Genomic DNA, 19329 nt, shown 5'->3' on the forward strand with positions numbered 1-19329 from the left:
GGTTTGCAGGCCAGCACTCAGTTCGCTGAGCCACACCCGCCAGGGCACTATTGCCGGGGAGCAAGGACATCTCTTCACACCTTCGTTGTCATCTGCTCAGGCTCAGGAGTGAACCCTGTGTCCAGCCCCTTCTCCCTAGTCGCACACACGACAGCTCTTTTAAACTTCGACCTCGCTCTCTCGGTGGCCTGGACAGGTGGGCTCGTGAGGCAAACTCTCATTCTTCTGGTCTACTTCCAAGGCCTGCCCCTTGTCTGCCTCCGCCGCAGAGGCCTGACAGCTGACTCCTGGCCTTCCCAGGCTGGCCATGCAACAGAGATGTCAGCCACGCGCATGGGAGTCAGCTGAGCTTCCGCAAATGCCTTTGGACGCCTGACGAAGTGGGCAGGCCCGGTCATGCCTGCTGCCCCCTGGTTCCTGGTTTAAACTTGGACCTGACAACTGGAGCGGCAGCAGGCACTTGGAACGGAGCTGGCCTCTCCATTCGATGCAGTGGGCACAGTGCCCAGGGCCCACGATCCTTTTAGAGGCCGTGGAAAGTTTTAATTTATTTTAAAATCAAAAGAAAAAAAAACACACAACCTGGCTCTTTTCATGTGTATATGAATTCAGTCATAATATATAATTTCTCATTTTTTTCTTTTGATAAAGGAAAGAGGCCGCCAGGACAAATGTATCTACTGCCCAGAGAAGTGATAGGGAAGCCAGGCGGAGGGGGAGAGTGGGAGAATCCGGAGTGACCAGGCCCGATACCACTGAACCCCAGGGTCGACACCAGCAGCCTCCTGCCTGCCTCTCTCAGGTGAGACAGTGCCTCTCCCATGAGCCTCTGTAAACCGGGCTCTCTGCTACTTGCGGCTACACTGATGCCTCCTGAGACAGCTCTCTCGTCCTGCGGAAGTCCTTCCTTTTGTTTCGCCCCAGGGTGCTGAGTGTACTAATATTGGGGCCCGTTCCTGAGTGCTGGCATCTCAGCGAACCAGCAACCCTGGGGGCCTGGAGCCATGCCGCCCAAGCGCCACGCTGACTCGGGACTCACCTCGAGCAGAGAGTTCTGCAGCTTCACATTGAGGGCCGCTTTCTCCTCCTCCAGCTGCTTTATTTCACTTTCCGACTTCTTCTTCACTTCCTCCAACTGCGCCTCTACTTCCTAAACGACGATGAGGAGAGTTACCCACGCAAGGCACAAGCCACGGACAGGGCACACGCTGCCTTGTCCCCAAAGGGGTTCAGAGAGGGTGACGAGAGTCACACGATACTGCAAGTGAACATGAACTAGAGAAGCAGGAGAAGGTCAAAGAGGGGTTCAGTCCATACTGTGAGGTTTGGTACGCATGGGGAGGGCAGGGGAGACCTCTGGCTTTCTGTTTTTGTAGCATCAGATAAGAAAAGAGAATGCTTGTTGCTGACACAATCCTCTGTGTCCCATCAGTCAGAAGGCCAACTACATTCTCAGATTCAGGGAAACATGAAAGGCAGAAGGAAATATGATAGTATTTGATGGCAGACAGTGATAAACTAAAGCTGCATGTTATATCGACCAATCCTAGAGCAACCACTAACACATTCTCCTAAAGAAAAAGCTAATAAGTCATTAGTGGAGATAAGAAAGGGAATACCAAAACTATGAAATAAATCAAAAACAAATGGAAAAAGAGGTAAACACAAAGGAGAACAGAAACGGCAAGTGAAAACACAGCAAGATGGTAGACAATGATAATTATGTTAAATGTCAATGGCCTAAACGACCTCCAATAATCAGAGAATGTCGAAATGAATTAAAGGGTAAGACCCAGGTACCCCATAAGAGCACTTTGACTAGAAAGGCGCAGGTAGATTAAACGCAAAGAAATGGATTAAAGCACCTGCAAGACCAACCACAAAAACAATGGAGTGTCGATGTTTTTATCAAAGTAGACTTCAGGACAGGAATTTTCACAAACGATTAAAGGCCCAGCTCATTAAAAAGACATAATAACCCTAAGCGTGTATAATCTAATGATCAAGTCTGACTTTATATCAAGCAAGAGCCAAGGAGAAATATCAAGTTTGAGATTTCAGCCCTCCGTTCTCAGGAATCAACAGCACAAGCAGGAAGGAGTGAATGAGGCATGGAAGCCTTGAACGGCGCCGCCAGCCAGCACAACCAGCCCTCGCCCACAGAGCCCTCCGCCCGACAGCAGCAGACCCACGTTCTTGTCAAGCGCAGACGAACCAGCCCTCGGGCTAGACAATGTGTGGGCATAAAACAGGATGAATAATTGAAAAGCAGTGAAAGTATACAATCCACTCTTTGACCACAAGGGAACTGAATTAGAAATCAATAGCAGAGAGATATCTGAAAAGGTCCCAATATGAAGCAACATGTTTCTAAACAACCAAGAGTCCTTTCGGAGTTGATGGAAATGAGAAGTGGGGAACATTTTTTTTTTTTCAGAAGATCATTCCCATTTATAATTATTTGAAGTAGAAGGCAGAGGCCTAGACTGGTTTGGGGCGGCTTCTTTAAGGATTGACAGTGAGTCTGTTTCCCCAGACACAGCGCTTCTTACACACTGGCTCCAGCCTGGTGCTTGAGGGCCTGTCTTGTTGCTCCTACGAGAGACTTCGAGTTCCTTGAAGGCATGCGCGATTCCTGTGTCTCTGCACTGCTGAGAACGCCCCGGGCACCCCCAGTAGATGGTACATAAAGAGGGAATGGAGAGAGGCGGGTGTGGACCTGCAGGCTGCCCCCTGAGGCCCAGGGCGCTGCGGATTTTGTTGCACCACAAAGACAGAGGACAAATGTGTGTGGCTTGGGAGCCAGGCAGGCCTGATTCACATCCACCTGTGTCCCCCTCGTCGCTGCGTGACCCTCAAGTGACTTCACCTTCCAGGCTCCTCCTCTGAGAAACAGGAAAACCCCCGCCTACAGGGCTGAGATAAGGATCGAATGATGGAGTGGAAAGTTGTCCTTCCATTTGGCTTCCTAGCATCTGATCCTCTTCTAACTGTTTGGGAAATGCTCCCCCTGATACATCCGAGTCCTCCTTCCACCACAGAACCTGAAAACACCAGACCGACTTTCCCAGACTCCCTTGCAACTAGGCCTGGGCGTGTGACTGAGGCTCCACCGCTCGTAGGCTCCCATCCCAGATTTTGAATCAGAAGCCGTGGATACGTGCAAGTGGGAGGCAGGCAGATCTGGCAACTGCAGTTTCCGGCGCAGCAGGACAGGTCATGCCAGAGCAGCACTGACCAGCGAAATCCGCGACGCTGGAAATGTTCTAAACCTACTGCAGCTAATGCGGAGAAATCGCGCAGCGCCACGGCCCAACACGTGAGTCTCTAGCAACACACAGCTGTGAGCGCTTGAAATGCAGCTAGCTCCCCGAGACACTGAATTTTATGTTTTATTTAATTGTGATTAATTCGATCGTAAATAGCCACGTGCGTCTCGTGGCTACCATATGAGACAGCGTGGTTCTCCAGGCCGCGTCCAGGGCCCGGTATTGGTGGTGTCAGCCGTGAAAACGGCAGGTCTGGGCTCAGAGGGGGCAGCAGGGTGTCCCCATCAGTCTTGCAGTAGATTTGGGGCATTCCCGGCTGGGTCGCTGCCCAGGTCCCTGGTCCTCCAGAAAACCACTCATTATTACTTGTCACTAAACTCCTTTCCTGCCTCACCTGCCCAGGGTGGGTGTGTGATGCTTGCCACCCAGGGTCCTAAGTGATACAGATGAGACGGGGACACAGCAGTATGAGCACAGCTCAGGGGGGACTCAGTAAACTTTCCCACGCTCTCCCTAGGAATCTGTGTAGGCAAGTGCTTACTGTAGCATGTGTAACCTGCTCTGTCAGTCAAGGTTATGTGATAACAGCATCTAATTCCGTGGACAGGGAGCCCAGACAGGCCTCCCGGGTCAGCTCCAGCCCATCCCCCGTAGTGTCTTCTTCAGGGTAAGGTAGCATGTAGGATACACAATATACCTACAGCAAAGCACTCAAAGCAAGAGTGCCCTCTGAACTCCAGAGGGGAACGTGTTGTCTATTTTTAGCCCACGACCCTGGATTTGGGGCCTCTTCAAGGGCTTAATTTATATAATTTATTTCTTCAGTTTATAGAAATCACCAAAAAGTAAAAACCAAACCACACGGCTGCAACCCCCAAACCCAGGAGGAAACACAACGTATTTCCACGTGATTCATTTCCCAAGCAGACTCATACCCCCCGATTAAAGCTGAAGTGGGATTTCTGCACCGAGTCAGGCTTGGTTGATAGGTTACCAGGGCAACCTGCAGCTCTGGGAGAGCTACTGAACCTCCCACTGACTGTGGCTCGGGATGGAAAGAGTGTTCAGCTGGAGTCCGGGAACTGGATTTGTGCGACCAGCCACAGCTCACGGGGAGAAGGATGCTTTCAGTCCAGCTGCTTCCCACTCAGCACACGGTCGGGAGACCAGGGGCTCTGCAGTCAGGCTGTGCGGACGTCACGCTGCCTCCACCCCTCACTGTCTATGGGAGCTGACACAGAACCTTTTTCTCACCTCTAACATGGCAACACAAATGCCCATTCTTTTTAATATTGCTGGGAGGATGAAATGTGTTCCTAAGAATAAAGTGCTTTATAAGTACAAAGTATACTGGGTACTAAAAAATATTATCAGACATGATGTCATGCAGTGCACATGGTAACTAATCACAGCCGCTATTTAATAGAACTTTTACTGCATCCCATGCACTGGGCTAAGAGTTTATAGATAATACTATGCTCAGTCCACATAATAAGCCCTCAAAGCATGTATCCTTATTCCAGAGCCAGGTTTCAGGGAGGTTAAGTGACCTGTCCCTGGTCATGCAGCTGGTGGGAGAGTCAGGACTCGGACCCAGGACTAACCTGGGTCTTTCATGAGTTCGTTTATTTACCCGACACACGTGTATTGAGTACCTACCACTCTCAGCCATCACACAACACTGCAGTGCCACGTGACATGTGATTCTCTCCCAGGAACACTCAGAGCTGAGGATGTGGGCTCTTGGGTTACAAAGAGGCTTTCCTGTAAGACGTGGCTCCCCATTATCTGCAGTTTTGCTCTCTGGGGTGTCCGTCACCCACAGTCAACTGCATTCCAAAAACACTACATGAAAACGCTCAGAAATAAACCATTCCAGTTTTAAGTTGTGCGTCTTTCTGGGTAGTGTAAGGAAATCCCCACCACCCCGTTCTGCTCTGCTGGGACGGGAACCACCACCCTTTTGTCCAGCGTCTCCACACTGTGCACGCTCCCCGCCCGCCAGTCCCCTGGTAGCCGTCTGGGGTAGGAGATCCACCCTCACGGTGTCGCGGGGCTTGTGTTCAGGTGACGCTTATTTTACTTAATAATGGCCCCTGAAGCCATTCACATAACTTCCATTACAGTATAGTGTGATAACTACAGTATATAACTATACTGTGCTATGATATCATTAGTTAGTGTTGTTAATCCCTTACCATGCCTCATGTATCAACTAAATTTTCTCATCAGTCTGTACGCACAGGAAGAAACACAGTGCATCTGGGGCTCAGGACTATCCACGCTCCCAGGCATCCCCTGGGGGGTCCTGGGATGTATCCCTCCTGAATAAGCGGGGAAAGGATTGTGATTCAAGCATCACCTATGTTCACAATAATATTTACACTTCGCTGTTTTCCTGAAACATTCACATAGGTTACTGGCTTTCCCCGGCAAACAGGACAGATGAGGCTTCATACTCCTCCTGAGCAGAGAGCCCCCGCTTCAGAGAGAGGTCGGAACAGTGCTGGAAGCTGAACATCTTCCCCCCAACTTCCCCGCCTTCTCCCCAGGCAGCTGGCTGACTACCTGCCTCTACGCAGTGCTTGGAAAGCCCCAGGCACTATTACATGCTTTGCTTTTTTCACCCGGATCACCTCATTTAATCCCTGCAGCTACGCAGAGAGCTGCTGTTATCACCCTGTTTCATGCCCGAGGAACTGAGGCTCGCACAGGCTCTCTCTCAGGGCCTAGGGCAGATAAGTGCCGTGGACACAGAGCTGCAGGCGGGGGGAGCTGGGATCTGAGTCCAGGCAGTCAGCCAGGCCCGAGTGACGGCTTCACGCCCTCTCTCTCCGACTGTGCTGAGTGCAGGTGCATGTTCCTAAGGTTGGTGCTCAGATGCCACAGTTCCACCCCCTGTCCGTGACCCCAGCCCATGGTCTGAGGGTGTCCCCCTCTCCTGCAAAGCCCCCGAACTCCCTTTGGACAGAGAACTAGCTTGCCCCTGTGCACGGGAGGAGCTCAGCAAAGGGTTTGAGGGAGGAAAGGAGAGAAAGGAAAGACGCGAGGGAAAGAACAGGACGCGGAGGGGCGCAGGCGCGGATCTCACCGTCCGCAGCCGCCTCCTCTCGGCCTCCACCGACGAGCGGACCGACTTGATTTCCGCCGTGTGCGTCTTCACCAGGTCTTCCAGGCGCTTCACCAGCTGCTCTTTGAGGTGTTTCTTCTCCTCGTCCGTCTGGCGTTTGATTTTACGAAGGTCCTCTTCGTACTGTTGCTTCATGTGTTCCGTCTCCACACGCGCCTCTTTCTTGGCCTATAAAAAGAGCAGGCAACGACCGCTTCTCCTCCGTGCAACCTTTACCGTTTGCGTGCTGGTTTACAGCCTGTTTCACAAGGCGCAGTCAAGTTTATGAGACTGCGTATTTGATATTTGTCGGAGACTTGACTTTACCATCGGAAAAGGGCCCTTTGGAATAGCGTGTCTGTTGTCACAGGATCAGATACGGCAGTGGTTTGGCAGGGAACGTGCAGTAGGAATCCTAAGCAAGTTTCCAGTTTGCCAGGAGTCAAAGAGAAGGAGCTGGGAGAATTCTGCTACATTCTCAGCCTCCCAGTTTCAAATGACATGAAGCTGGCGGGACGTCAGCTGGAGCTCAGCCCCACGCACCCACCCCCGGAGCCACGGCACCTGCTGCTTCCAGGTGAAGCCACTGTGGTTGCAGGTGGAGCTCTACCCAAACCGCGCGCACTGCAGCGGAGCCTGCTGTGCCTTCCCCGCCCCCAGGGCTGGGTCACACGCTACCTGTGCATCCGGGCCTCCTTTCGTGCACGGACATTCCTTGGGCAACTTCTGATCCTGCTGAGCGCGGGGACTGCGGGATTCCAAGTCATTCGCTTTCCCCAAGACTTCATTCTCTGCAATTCGCTCTGTCTTCGTGTCATCTGTAAGCAAAAGTGTCAACTTCACTGGGAATGCCCTTGGCCTTGCCCTCAGCCTGAGGGCTTCTGCAACCAGGTCCCCATTCTGCTTTGAATGATTTTGCCCACCACTCCCCTGTGTATCCCTGCTCTGTGGCCTCCTGGGCCTCAGGCACAGTCAAGGCTGTGATTGTCGTCTTTGCTCAAGCAGCACCCTGAGTTCAAAGAGAGCTCTCCCTTCTTAAACGGCTCACCTCTAATTCTGGGATTGTGTTCTCCACAGGTTAAAAAACATTGAACATGTTCCTGGAGATATGTACATTCAACGGGTTTAAAGTGAAGGGAATTGAAAAGATAAGACAAAAATAAATATTACCAAAATTGTTCCCTCTTCCCATATTCCCCGAGGTCCTCATTCCCTACCTCTGAGCCCGCTGCTCTGACGCTCCACACGCCTCTGTTCCAATCCAAACCTCGGCTCCTCTGTACCTGTCCAGCCCTCGGTGCCTCTTCCTCTCCCTGACACTCACTCTCCTGCTGCCGGGCCCCGTCCGGGATGCCAAAGCCCTCTGGGGGCTGTACTGTAACTGTGCTAGATGCTTCCCGGAGGCAGAGCCCGGGCTGCGTGCCTTTGCTCTCTCTCCCAGTGTCAAGCTGGTCCCACTGTAGGTCGTCAAGAACTTTCTGACGAGGGAGCCTAGTGGGAGGCACTTTGGAGTCAGATATTCTTAGATACAATCACCAGCTCCATCCACAACCAGGTTGGTTGGCCTTGACCTAGCCATTTAGCCTTTCTCAGACTTATTTCTTCATCTGTACCCTGTGATTCCAACACCACCAATCTCACAAAAGTATTGGGAAGACCCTACTATCACAGCACTGTGTGCAATGATGTTAAAATATAAAGTGCACAGTGGTTATCAGAGGGGAAGGGGCCGGCGGGGGGGGGGGCGGAACGAAGAGGGCCAGGGGGTCAAATATATGGTGACAGAAGAAAACTAGACTCCAGGTGGGGAACACGCAACAGAGCAAGTATACAGATGCATTCATTAAGTTGTACAATTGCAATTTATGTAATGTTATTAACCAGTGTTATCTCAGTAAGTTAAATATTTAAAAAGTACGAGGTGTTGCCTAAGTGTGGGATAGAGGCCAGTGCTGAGGGCTTCGGGCACTACGGTGGCCCGATGGGGAAACATCCGGGACAAAGGGGTCCTTCTCCCTCACGCCTTCTAGATATCCGGCCTGTAGCAGTGCCAGGTGTTGGCCCCCCTGTGTGCTCCATGGACCAGACTGGGCCGCTGGGTGGGTCAGACCAAACAGCCCTGCCCCTCCACTCTGCTGCCCCAACGGCCTCCCACCTGGCGACTAACCTTCTGTCTGTAAGGAAATTGTTCTAGAGCATCTCACCGGCTTTCTGGGTCACGTGACACTCCTGCAGCATCAGCCTGTCCTTGGCCACGGCCAGCTTCTCCCCAAGTTTTTTTGCAGTGCTCTTCAACTCCGAATTCTCCTGCCGAGCCTCCTTGAGCTGCACATCCAGGTCCTGTATCCAAAGACAGACAGACAGGGCCTCATGTCTCTGGTTCTGGTTCTGGGCAGAGACACCCTCTGTTCACAGAACTACCATCAGGTCGGAACGGTGGGGAAGTGCCCAGCATAAGCCCTTAAGTCTCTGCGATTCAGTGGCTCAGGGTCCATCACATTCCCTACTCATCCTCTGATTGGCCGTACGCCCTTCGGGAAGTGACGGAACCCTTCTGTGGTGAGGATCAAATGAGATAAAATCCCTGGGATAGAAAAGGATGCTCAGGGAATCTTAGGAGCATCACCCACAGCTACTTCTAGGGATGGGGCTCTGGAAGTCCGTGGGGCTCATATACTGACGTGGTGGTCTGGCTCTCCACGAATACAGAGCCTCAAGGTCTTTCAGGACAGGCGAGTTGTTACGGAATGAGCAGCGTCTCTAGAATGAGGCTGACCTGAGTGCACAAACTTACCAGCAGTGTGCCCCGCTAGGCCAGTCCCTACGCCTCTCCAATTCGCTCTTGTTTTCCTATCTGTAAACAGAAGTCTAAGCTCTCTGAGGTCAGAGACCAAGATCTGCTCACCATGTGTCTCCTGCCCCTAGCCCTGGCCTGGCTCACGGTAGACGTTCAATAACTACACGCTGAATAAATGTGGTTCAACTCGACGGAGATAATAAAGCTCACTTTGGTAGAAGTCAAGTGCTTTGCACAGCGCCTGACACATAGCTGGTGTTCAATATTAGGGGTCGTGCTTATCCCATGGATTAGGTAGGGAGGGATCCTACGTTACCTGAATCCTTTCCTTCAGCTTCTGGGCGTACTTCTTCAGGTCGCTTATCTTGCGGCCTCTGTGCTCCAGGTCCCCTTCCAGCTTCCGGACCTGGGCCTGCAGGGCCGACTCCTGGACCTGGAAGTTCTTGCGGAGGTCGGTCTCCTTCTCCTGCCACTGCCACAGGGCCTCACTCACCGACTGCTGCATGGCCTGCCGGATGGCCTCGTTCTCCCGCTCGTAGCTGGCCTGCAGCTCCTCAGCCTTCTGGGCGTAGTCCTTGCTCAGCTGCTGGTTCTCCACTCGCAGCCGCTCCACCTCCAGCAGGACCTCTTGCATCTCGGGGCCGGCGCTCGGCTCCGTCTTCGGGTCGGGGCTCTCCTGGGGCAGCCGGCCCCACTGGGGCGCCTCGTGGCCCATCAGGTGCCGGAGCCTCTTCTCATAGTCAGCCTTGAGCTCCAGCATCTCCTTGGAGAGGGTGAGGACCCGCTCGGCGTGCTCCGCCTCCACCCTCAGCTCCCTCTCCTTGGTCTCCAGCCTGCAGCTGGCCGACTGGGCCAGGGCCTCCTGCGTCAGCCTCTTCTGCAGCTCCAGCGCGCTCTCCAGGGCCTGAATGCGCTGGAGCAGGGCCTCCTCCTCCTCCGCTCGGCCCTGTCCCTGCTCCTGCAGAAACCTCGCCTTGGTCTCCGCCACCGCGTTCCAGAGCTCCTCCTGGTGGGCCTCCCGCAGCGCCTCCATGCTGGCCTCAGCCTCGTCCTGGCGGGTGTTCAGGGAATAAATCACCTGCAGGAAAAGCCACAGTGAGTGAGTGTGAGGAGTGCAGGCCCGTGGGAGGGACCATGTGACCAGAGACGCTCCTCCTCAGTGGTGGCCACTCAGGCCGACCCCCACAAGGGGCACCTGTGAAGAGGGCTTGTGTGGAAGTGATTTATTAGGGATGGTCCCAGGAGGAACCAGTAAGGGAACAGGGAAGCAGCACAGGGTGGAAGCGGGGAAGGGGTGAGATTGCATAACGGCCCCCAGGGGGCGTCTGTGGTAGCGTTCCCCAGGGGACCCCTGCAAGGTGCCATGGGAGCCCAGCAAGGGGTTTACAGCTCTGATTTGTTCAAAAAGAACAGGTTGGGATGTAGAGCACTAGCAAATGGAGTTCGGCTATTGCTGAATTACACACCATGACCAAGTGGGAAACTGTGGAGTTGATTTAACATCTGAAAATCACTCCCTGTAATGCACTGCAGGAAGAGAACAAAGGACAGTAGAATAGAACAAAGGATAAAAGCCCCATGATGGTCTCCGTAGACACTGGGCAAGCATTTGACAAAATCCAACACCCTTTCATGATAAAAACCACTCACCAGACTGGAAATAGAAGGGAACTTCCTCAACTTAATAGAGGGAATCTATGAAAACCCCACAGCTAACATTGTACTCCATGGGGAAAGACAGAGTACGTCTCCATAACTTCAGATACAAGACAGGGATGCGTTGTTACTGTGTGGAGAAGAGAATGAAGGCAGGCAGGAGCATGGGGGGGCCCATACATAGTAGATACCATACACAGAAGGTACTCACACACAGTAGGTGCTCATTACATAGTAGGTACTCATACACAGTAGGTGCTCATTACATAGTAGATGATGCAGACCCTGGCTCGTGGGGTCCATGTCATTATAGATGAAATCTGAGACCAATTCACATGGGCTACCGAGTCCAGTGGAGGAAAAGGGACAGCATGGCTTTTCTCTCAAGGGGAGCAAAAGCCTCAGCCCTTGCTCCAATGAGCCTTTATTGTCTTACTGGGCACATTACAAGAAGGTCCTCATTAACTATGCACAGGCTTGCTTTAGCTGGTTACCTTATACAGAAAACAAAGGAGCCAATGCCGCTAATCACATCACAGAAGAGGGATATTTGCAAATGAAAAGGCAAAAGTAGTTGGACCAGTTACACTCAACCTTGGAAGGTTTAGCATGGTTTTTAGGGAGTTGCTTTGTATTAAATGTCCTCAATTCAGGGTGAGGGAGTCTTAGCAAAAAGCAAGACTCATAGTGGCCTAGGTACAATGCAGGCCTGCATCCCCACAGGAGAACCTATCTGTGGGTGTGGGTCCTGTGCATCTCCCATTGGGAGCTGGGCCCACGCCATGCAGAGCGGCTTCCCACATCTAGATACCATACACAGTAGGTACTCATTACATAGTAGGTACTCATACACAGTAGGTACTCATTACATCGTGGTACTCTACATGGTAAGAACTTACTAAGTGTTTCTTCCTTCTCTCTTCTCACATTATCCCCTCAAAAGGCAGCATCCCTTGTTCTTGGAAACACCATGTCTGAAGTTTTTGAGCAGATTTTGAGCAGATGCACCCTTTTCTGGGTTTGCTGCCTCACAGGTTACCTGGCAACCCTTCTCCTGCCACCTCTTTGCTTGCTTTTACTCACCACCTACTAAACTGAAACATCAAAGCAAGTGCCCCTGACTCGTCTATAAATCCACCTTCTCAGGAGGCGGCCGACTTCAGAATCCATCAAGGGACATGGATAATTCAGCAGCCAGGAGAAATACTGAGCAAGTCAGTAAGTCTTCCTGAGGGTTTTAGAAATGCACTGGTTTGATTTCAGAGACAATTTCAGCCGAGGGCCTTTTAAAGTCCTAGGGGCTGAGTATTGCAGGCTTAACCAAGCTGTAATTAATGGATTCTGAGCACCAGATACTGAGGAAACTTCCTATCAATCTGGCAGCAGGAGTCAGGGGTGAAATGGAACAGAAAAACAAACAAACAAACAATATGTGTTGAGTACCCAGAGTATAACACTGAGTGAGTAATACACATTATGAGAGAGAGAGAGAGAAGGAAGGAAGCCAATTAGTACCTTTAGAGGTATTTGCGTTGCTCTGCCAGGAGTCTGCAGGGGCGCAAAGAAAGGCAGGTGGTAGAAAGATCATACTGCTCAGTAATTCTCCCCCTTCTTCCTGCGTCATCATTAACAGATCACTCCCACCAACACACAGAGATGTTCTGTAACATTATCACTAACAAAAATCCTTCTTTTGGTCCCATGCCCCCATTTTTCTGTAACCCTTTAGAGCAAACTCCTCAAACACTTTGTTTATAGCCATCATCACTAATTCCTCACCTCCTCTTCTCTCCGGGACACTTCCCAATCAGGCTTTCAAGCCAACTCAATAATCCGCCAGAACAGCTCCTGCCTGCTTCACGGATCACCTCCTTGCTGCTAAAACAATAGCTCCTTCTCACTCTTCATCTGCTCCCCTTTTCAGCAGCATTTGACACAAGAAATCATTCCTTCTCCCTGAAACACTGTCTGCTCTTGGCCCCCAGGACATAATACCCTCCTACTGATCACCAAACAATCCTTCTTATCCTCTGGGCTAGTTCCCCTCATCCCTCTTCCTCCAGATGGGCGTGCCCAGAGTTTAGGCTTCAGACTGCTTCTCTTCTCTGCAGACATTCCCCGCGGGCCTTGTCCCATCTCCGGATTTTCTACAAGGTTTATTTGCTCATGACTCCAGTTACACCTGTCACCGGAACATCAAACTCCTATGGTTTACCAAAATCTCCACTTGGATATCTAACATGCATGTCAACTGTTATTCTGTTGTTGTTGTTGTTTTCTTTTCAAAATCTGCTCTTCCTACAATATTTCCCATCTCACTGCATGGCAGCGTACTTCTTCCAGTTGCTTAGATCAAATTTCAGAGTGGACCAACAAGCACAGGAAAAGATGCTCAGCATCACTCATCATTAGGGAAATGCAAATCGAAACTACAGCGAGTTACCACTTCACATCCATTTGGATGGCTATTGCATACAATAACCAGGAAAGAAGCACTGGTGAGGATGTAGAGATATTAGAACCCTGGGCACCGCTGGCTGGGAATGTGAAATGGTGCAGCTGCTGTGAAAGTGACATGTGGTTCCTTAAAGACGTAACCATGGATTTACCAACAATCCAGCGATTCCACTTCCTGAATTTTTGGTTCCAAAACAACTGAAAGAAGGGACACCCTCATAGCGTTATTCACGCTGGCCAAAAGGTGGAAACAACCCAAGTGTCCATCAACAAATGAATGGATAAACTAAATGTAATATATACCCATACGAAGGAATATTATTCAGCCTTAAAAAGGAAGCCTGTCACATGGCACAGCATGGATGCACCTTGAAGACATTATGCTAAGTGAAAGCAGCCAGTTGCAAACAGACAAATTCCATACGATTCCGCGTATACGAAGTTCCTAGGGCAGGAAAATTCACGGAGCCAGAAAGGAGAATGATGATTTGCCAGGGACTAGAGGGAGGAGGGAATGGGAAGTATTCAGTTTGGAAAGATGAAAACTTCTAGAGGTGGTGGCAATGGTTGCATAACAGAACTATATGCTTAAGATGGTAGACCTTGTTATTTATATTTTAGCACCATAAGAAAACAGGGAATAAAAATTTATTGGAGTCACCCTGTCTCTCACATCCCACATTTACCCCAAAAGCCCGTCCCCAATCTCTTTGCTCCTCATCATTCCATATTCCCCTTCGTCTGGGGCATGGGCACCTCTCACCTGGACCCCACAGTGGCCTCTTAATCCTTGTTTCTGTCTTGCCACCCAGAGTCTGCTTGAAGTCAGTCAAATGATGTCCCTTCACTGCTCAAAACCTTCTGGTCACTTCCCAGTGCACTCGGGAATAGTCAGAGCCCTGAATTTGGGTGTGGAAATGCCCAGGAAGTGAGAAGGTCATGCAGTTGCTGTCCCTTCCTTTATGGAAATGGCTCAGAACTGGTCCCAAACAAGGCTAGGCATTCCTGGGCTCCAGAGAATGGATTTCTAGATGGAGTGTAAGACGCTAATTAAAATCTCACCCTTATGCATCAGAGAGCTGTTGCTAGGCACCTCGCTGCACCAGGCATTGTGCTGTTAGGCATCTGCTTCTGAGCAATTGAAGGCCAGCTGTCTCCCAAACCGATTTAGAGGGAGACGTAGCTGAAAGGTAAGGGCAGCCTCCCCCGAAGGCTCTTAATTCCAGCCCCTGCTCTCACCAGCCCAGGCGAACACTCACATGGAAACTGGCCTGCCTGCCTTCCAAGGAGTTTCACCAGCTGCATAAGATGTGGGACCAGGAAAGGGACCATCCTGTCTGTCTTTCCAATCTCGATGACTTGCTTACAGCTTTTTGGAAAGCGAACACTAGGGATAGCTCCCTCGGTCAGCCAGCCTGGTCAGCAGATATGCGTATGCATGCGTGATACTTCTCTGAATAAAGCCAGTAGAAAGAAATCTTAACACCTCTCACAGGAAATATTTTGACAGAGGAGAAATCCAGGTAGGAGCATCAAATCTTGCAAGCATGCATGCAAACAAAATTGTGTGAACTCAAAAGCAGAAATGGCCACTCTTCAGGTCTACCTATTTAAATTGTGATTTTACAAATTTAAATTGTGGAAGCAGGTTTTGTGGACAGGTCTCTGTAGACACGCATATCCGCTTGTTCTGTATCAATGACAGAATAACGAGGGCTGTTACTGTCTCTTCCCAGCTCACAGAGCAGCTTTACAAGGCAAACCCCACAGCACAGAAGGTAAATATATTGAATGCCCATATTATGAATTTTTGCTTTCTCCACTGTTCCCTGGGGGTGGGGGAGGGATCTCTTTAAACATTTTTCAATCCATTTATTGTATCTTCTGCATAATCCTCAGATAAACAGTATGTTTCAAGCTAAATATTCTTGTCCAAGCAACACTTTAACAAAACCCAAAGATCCATTTATGATACTCTGCTCATCTTTGCAAACTGCCTTCCCAGTGGGGGCTGAATTTCTGTGACATGTGGTCTTTATTAAGCAGAAGGGAGTTCTATCCTCAATGTATGGGTGATGGTGTTGCTCATTTAATCTCTATACCAGAAATGGAAGGGCCACATGGGTCAAGTTCATGGGCCAGCCCATCTTTTGTCTCTGACTTGTGCTACCAGGAAGAACAGAGTCTATGCCCGCCCACCACATCGGGGACCTCAGAAAGTCAGGAGACGATTACTTTAAGTTAAAATAAAAACAATATAAAATTCAGGATACATGGTTCCAATTCTGTTTTAAAATTATAAAGACATATCAACGAAGAGGAGGGTCAAGAATACACCAAAACGTGCCCAGAGTTATCTTTGGATGGTAAAACTGAAGGGTGACAATTCTTCTCCTTTTTTTTTTTTTTTGCTTTCTTGCATTCTCCATTTTTTTTCTATGATGAGTAAATATCTCAATTGTAATCAGAAAAAATCTAGTTTTGGGGGGGATAGGGATATACCATCTAAGTGTTCTGCATCAGTTAATCCACAAGTACTTCAGCCCGAGACACAGATTCTTACCAGAAGGGCCAGTCCGGAGGCCTCCCCGGGAGATCTGGGTTCGTCTGTCCAGCCTCCCCCAGGGCTGGCGAGAAACAGAAGTTGGTGTGTCATGGTCTGAGCAGCCCAGTGACACATGTATTGTCTTTTCCATCGAGGGCCTTGGTTCTCCAGGGAGCGCGAGTCTGAGAGAGTCACGCTGCTGCCGTGGGTGTGGAGTGGGGAATCAAGTGTGAAAGATGCTGCCTGAAGCTTCAGTCCAGGAGGCCGGGAAGAACAGACCACCGACAAACAACAGACCCCATGTTGGGCACAGCTGCTCTGCTTTCGGAAGGAAGCTCTCGAACTCACCCTTCACAAGCCTCCCCCGGGAACCTCTGTGGAATGCCAAGAGTAGGAGCAGCTGGCTTTCGTAAAATTGAGGGGAAGCCTGTTCTCTGTGTTCCTGGAATCTCTTCCTCCAACCACCCTGCCTATGACTCCTCCACTTTCGGGTCCCTTTATCGCTGCCTACTAGTGCATCTGCTCCAATTCCAAGGGCCAACTATACAGCAATCCTGCTCAATACTGCCCAGAGGCTCCTTATCACCCACAGCAGTGGCCGTCAACCTTATTTTGCCCCAGTGTCCCTGAGGGTAGGACACGGTCTAGGGGGACTCCCCACTGCAGAACCCGCTGGCTTTGTGAGGACAGAGTCAGGATACAGCTCAACTTTGTGTCCAGACAGGAAACACTGGGCCAGGAAACTAGCAGGCACACAGTAGGGCTTGTGGGAGAGGCTGTTGAAATGAACGAGCAGGGACTGTTGGCTACACACCACTGTATCCTCACCATCTAGCGGAACTCCTGGTCCAGAATTCAACAGAGGGTGAATGCATGAGTGATGGAAAAAAAAACCCAAACGAAGAACTTATGTGACAGCGGGGAGACGGATACCATTCAGATGTGTTCAGTGCAAGTGAAACGATGCAGGGCCGCCCCAGGAGCACGGCATGCAATTATTATTCTCATCCAACTGATAAAAAAAAATGCAACTTGGTGATTTTATTCATCCCAGGCAATAACACCAGAAACTATTCTTTAGAAGTTATTCATTAGTAAACATTTAGTGAGCACCTAATATGTGCTGGACTCAGTCCAGATCTCTTTTCACTCCATTCAAGTCCAATGGCTCTTAAACTCCTGTCAGCACATCCAGGAGGTGAGAATCTGGGGGGTTGCCAGGTGGCTTCTGATAATAAAATCACGTATAAAGTCACCTCTATTTTCATTCATGGTGACACTGTCCTTTATCTTGGCCGGGTTCCCTTAGCCAGTCTTTTAACATCTGCCAGTTCTAGAGGGGAGAAGATGTATTTAGTTCATACTCCTGGAAGTCCCTTCTTTGCTTAAAAAAACAAAAGTCCAAGGGTTATGGAATTCAGCATTTCTTGGACCGATCCTTTTTGTTTAGTAAAAATATAGAAGATCTGTTAGAAACCACATCCTAAAAAAATGTACACATTTATTCATCAGGATTCTTCTAGATACAAAAACAGAAACCCAAATGCCAATTGGCTGGGAAAAAAAAGCAACTTTTTGGCTCACGTGCCTGAGAAGCCCAGGGCCAGTGCCAGCTTCGGCTCTTAAATCATGTCACCTTGACCATCTCTTTCCATTCCACGGTTTTGCTTTTCTCTGAGTCCGCTCTGTGCTTCAGCAAGTTTTTGGCAAAGCAACCACTGACAGCAAGCATCCAGATTACATTTTAGCAGCTTAGTGTGTCCCCAGAAAGAGAACTGCCTTTTCTCAACAGTTCCAACAAAAGTCTCAATGTTGACTCTCCTCGCCTGAGCTGGGTCATGGGTCTAATGCTAATTCCTGCGGCCCATGGGGTGGAATACACTGACTGGTTAATTTCAGGTCACGTGGGGTCCAGGATCATGGGGTTGACCTTCCTCAACCACTTGGACAGAGGGATGGAGTGGGGTGAACAGCAGCATCTCAGTGGAGATGGGAAATCTGGTACCAGAAGAACGGGTGCTGTGTTAGCAAGAACTGATGTCCACTACAGCTGCTACACTGACCCTTCCAAGGAAGCCCAATAAGGTTCACAGAGCACCAACTTCAGAACCGGAGGAAACAGAACAACAGGTTAGGACTTGGTCCTGACCCTCACAGAAGAAACAAGAAGCTCTTGTGCACACACACAAGACATTCAGGAGGAGACACGACGCAGGACGAACGACCAGTGGACAGCTGGAGGAAGCACAGGGCCGATGACCGGGGACCTGAGTTCCAAGGCCCATTCCAGCCCTTCCCAAGCAGTGGGACCTAAGTCAGTCAAGAAGTCCTTTAATGTCTCAGAGAAAACTAAGTATCCTCTCCTGGGAATGCAATGGTCCAACTAAACTGATATTGTCAAAGGGGATGGATGTGAACCAGGGAGGTCAAGGTCAAATGGGCTTGTGGAGTGTTTCGGCAGCTTTGTTATTAAAACATTTGTTTAACTGGTTTTACTCCAACAGTTGGCCACTGAGCTTCTTTTTTTTCTTATTATAATGCCAATTAATATCCCTCATCACTGATTTTGGGATGTGGTAGGCCGGACGGTCTTCAGATTTTGTCCCCTGTGAGTTAGAGTGTGAGAGGCATGTGAGAACAAATGATGAAGAAGAGCTCAGGGCTTGCAGCCCCCTCTCTGGGCACAGCCAGGGCAGGCAGGACCCACGGGTGCAGAGGATGCGCACTGGGGCGGTGCGAGCGAGAGCTCTGGGGAGGGAGTCTGGGCTGGGGTGCACTGGGGGAGCAAGGGCTGCCCTGGACAGCTGGGAGAAATGCCGACGAAAGACTTGGTTATTTTTAGGTGGTGGGATTAGAGGGGATTTTAATTGTTAACATTTTTTTTGCTCTTTTGCATTTTCTCATTTTCTACAAAATACATATTGCTTGGTAAATTAAGATGATCAAAGGAAAGGGAAAATATAAAATATTTGTAAAACCCCAAATGATAGGAACCAACTAACCATGTGACTTTTCTACATCTAATATTGTATTTGATTCAAAGGGAAAGTGATTCACATGAATGATAACTCTGAAGGCTTCTTCCTTAGACACCTGTCACTGGCATTTTTTTTTAATAATCAAAAAGCAAACGTAAGGATGACAATCACAACAAATAAACCATTCTCTATTCAACATTTCAGTTTTCCTCATTGCTCCTGATCTCAGTTCAGGCACTCTGGCCCCTGAGAGGATGCTGAACTCACAAAGCCAAGGGCACAGTGAATGCCACGCTCAGTCAGCCTGCGGATGACATCACAAGCAGCATAAATGCAAAAGCAGCAGGTGTCTTTAGGACACACACGCATGCATGGCGCTGACCTTACTGTGTGTCCTACAGGGGTGCAGAGGGTCCCAGAGGGCTGGATTCAGGATGCCTGACTATTCTTATACAGTCTCCACAATCTGGGGTGCTCAGCAAGCCACTTTTAAAAGGACACAGATGATGATGATGATG

The 19329-nt window shown here is 49.9% G+C and overlaps 1 protein-coding gene across 4 annotated transcripts in view; it reads right to left on the reverse strand.

The window, feature by feature from the left end:
* FAM184B (family with sequence similarity 184 member B) overlaps positions 1–19329 on the reverse strand; it is a 79374-nt gene that overhangs the window by 30783 nt on the left and 29262 nt on the right. For all 4 annotated transcript variants that reach the window (XM_045834273.1, XM_045834272.1, XM_045834271.1 and 1 more), the window contains exons 2-6: positions 9492–10253; positions 8583–8718; positions 7057–7196; positions 6361–6567; positions 1040–1150 (exon numbers count right to left, since the gene is read on the reverse strand). In XM_045834273.1, coding sequence (XP_045690229.1) covers positions 1040–1150; positions 6361–6567; positions 7057–7196; positions 8583–8718; positions 9492–10253 — 1356 coding nt within the window. The remainder of the gene's footprint in view (positions 1–1039; positions 1151–6360; positions 6568–7056; positions 7197–8582; positions 8719–9491; positions 10254–19329) is intronic.

The sequence above is a fragment of the Phyllostomus hastatus genome, unplaced genomic scaffold (assembly GCF_019186645.2).
Source record: "Phyllostomus hastatus isolate PE091 unplaced genomic scaffold, TTU_PhHast_1.1 phas_contig_196, whole genome shotgun sequence".
Classification (NCBI taxonomy): domain Eukaryota; kingdom Metazoa; phylum Chordata; class Mammalia; order Chiroptera; family Phyllostomidae; genus Phyllostomus; species Phyllostomus hastatus.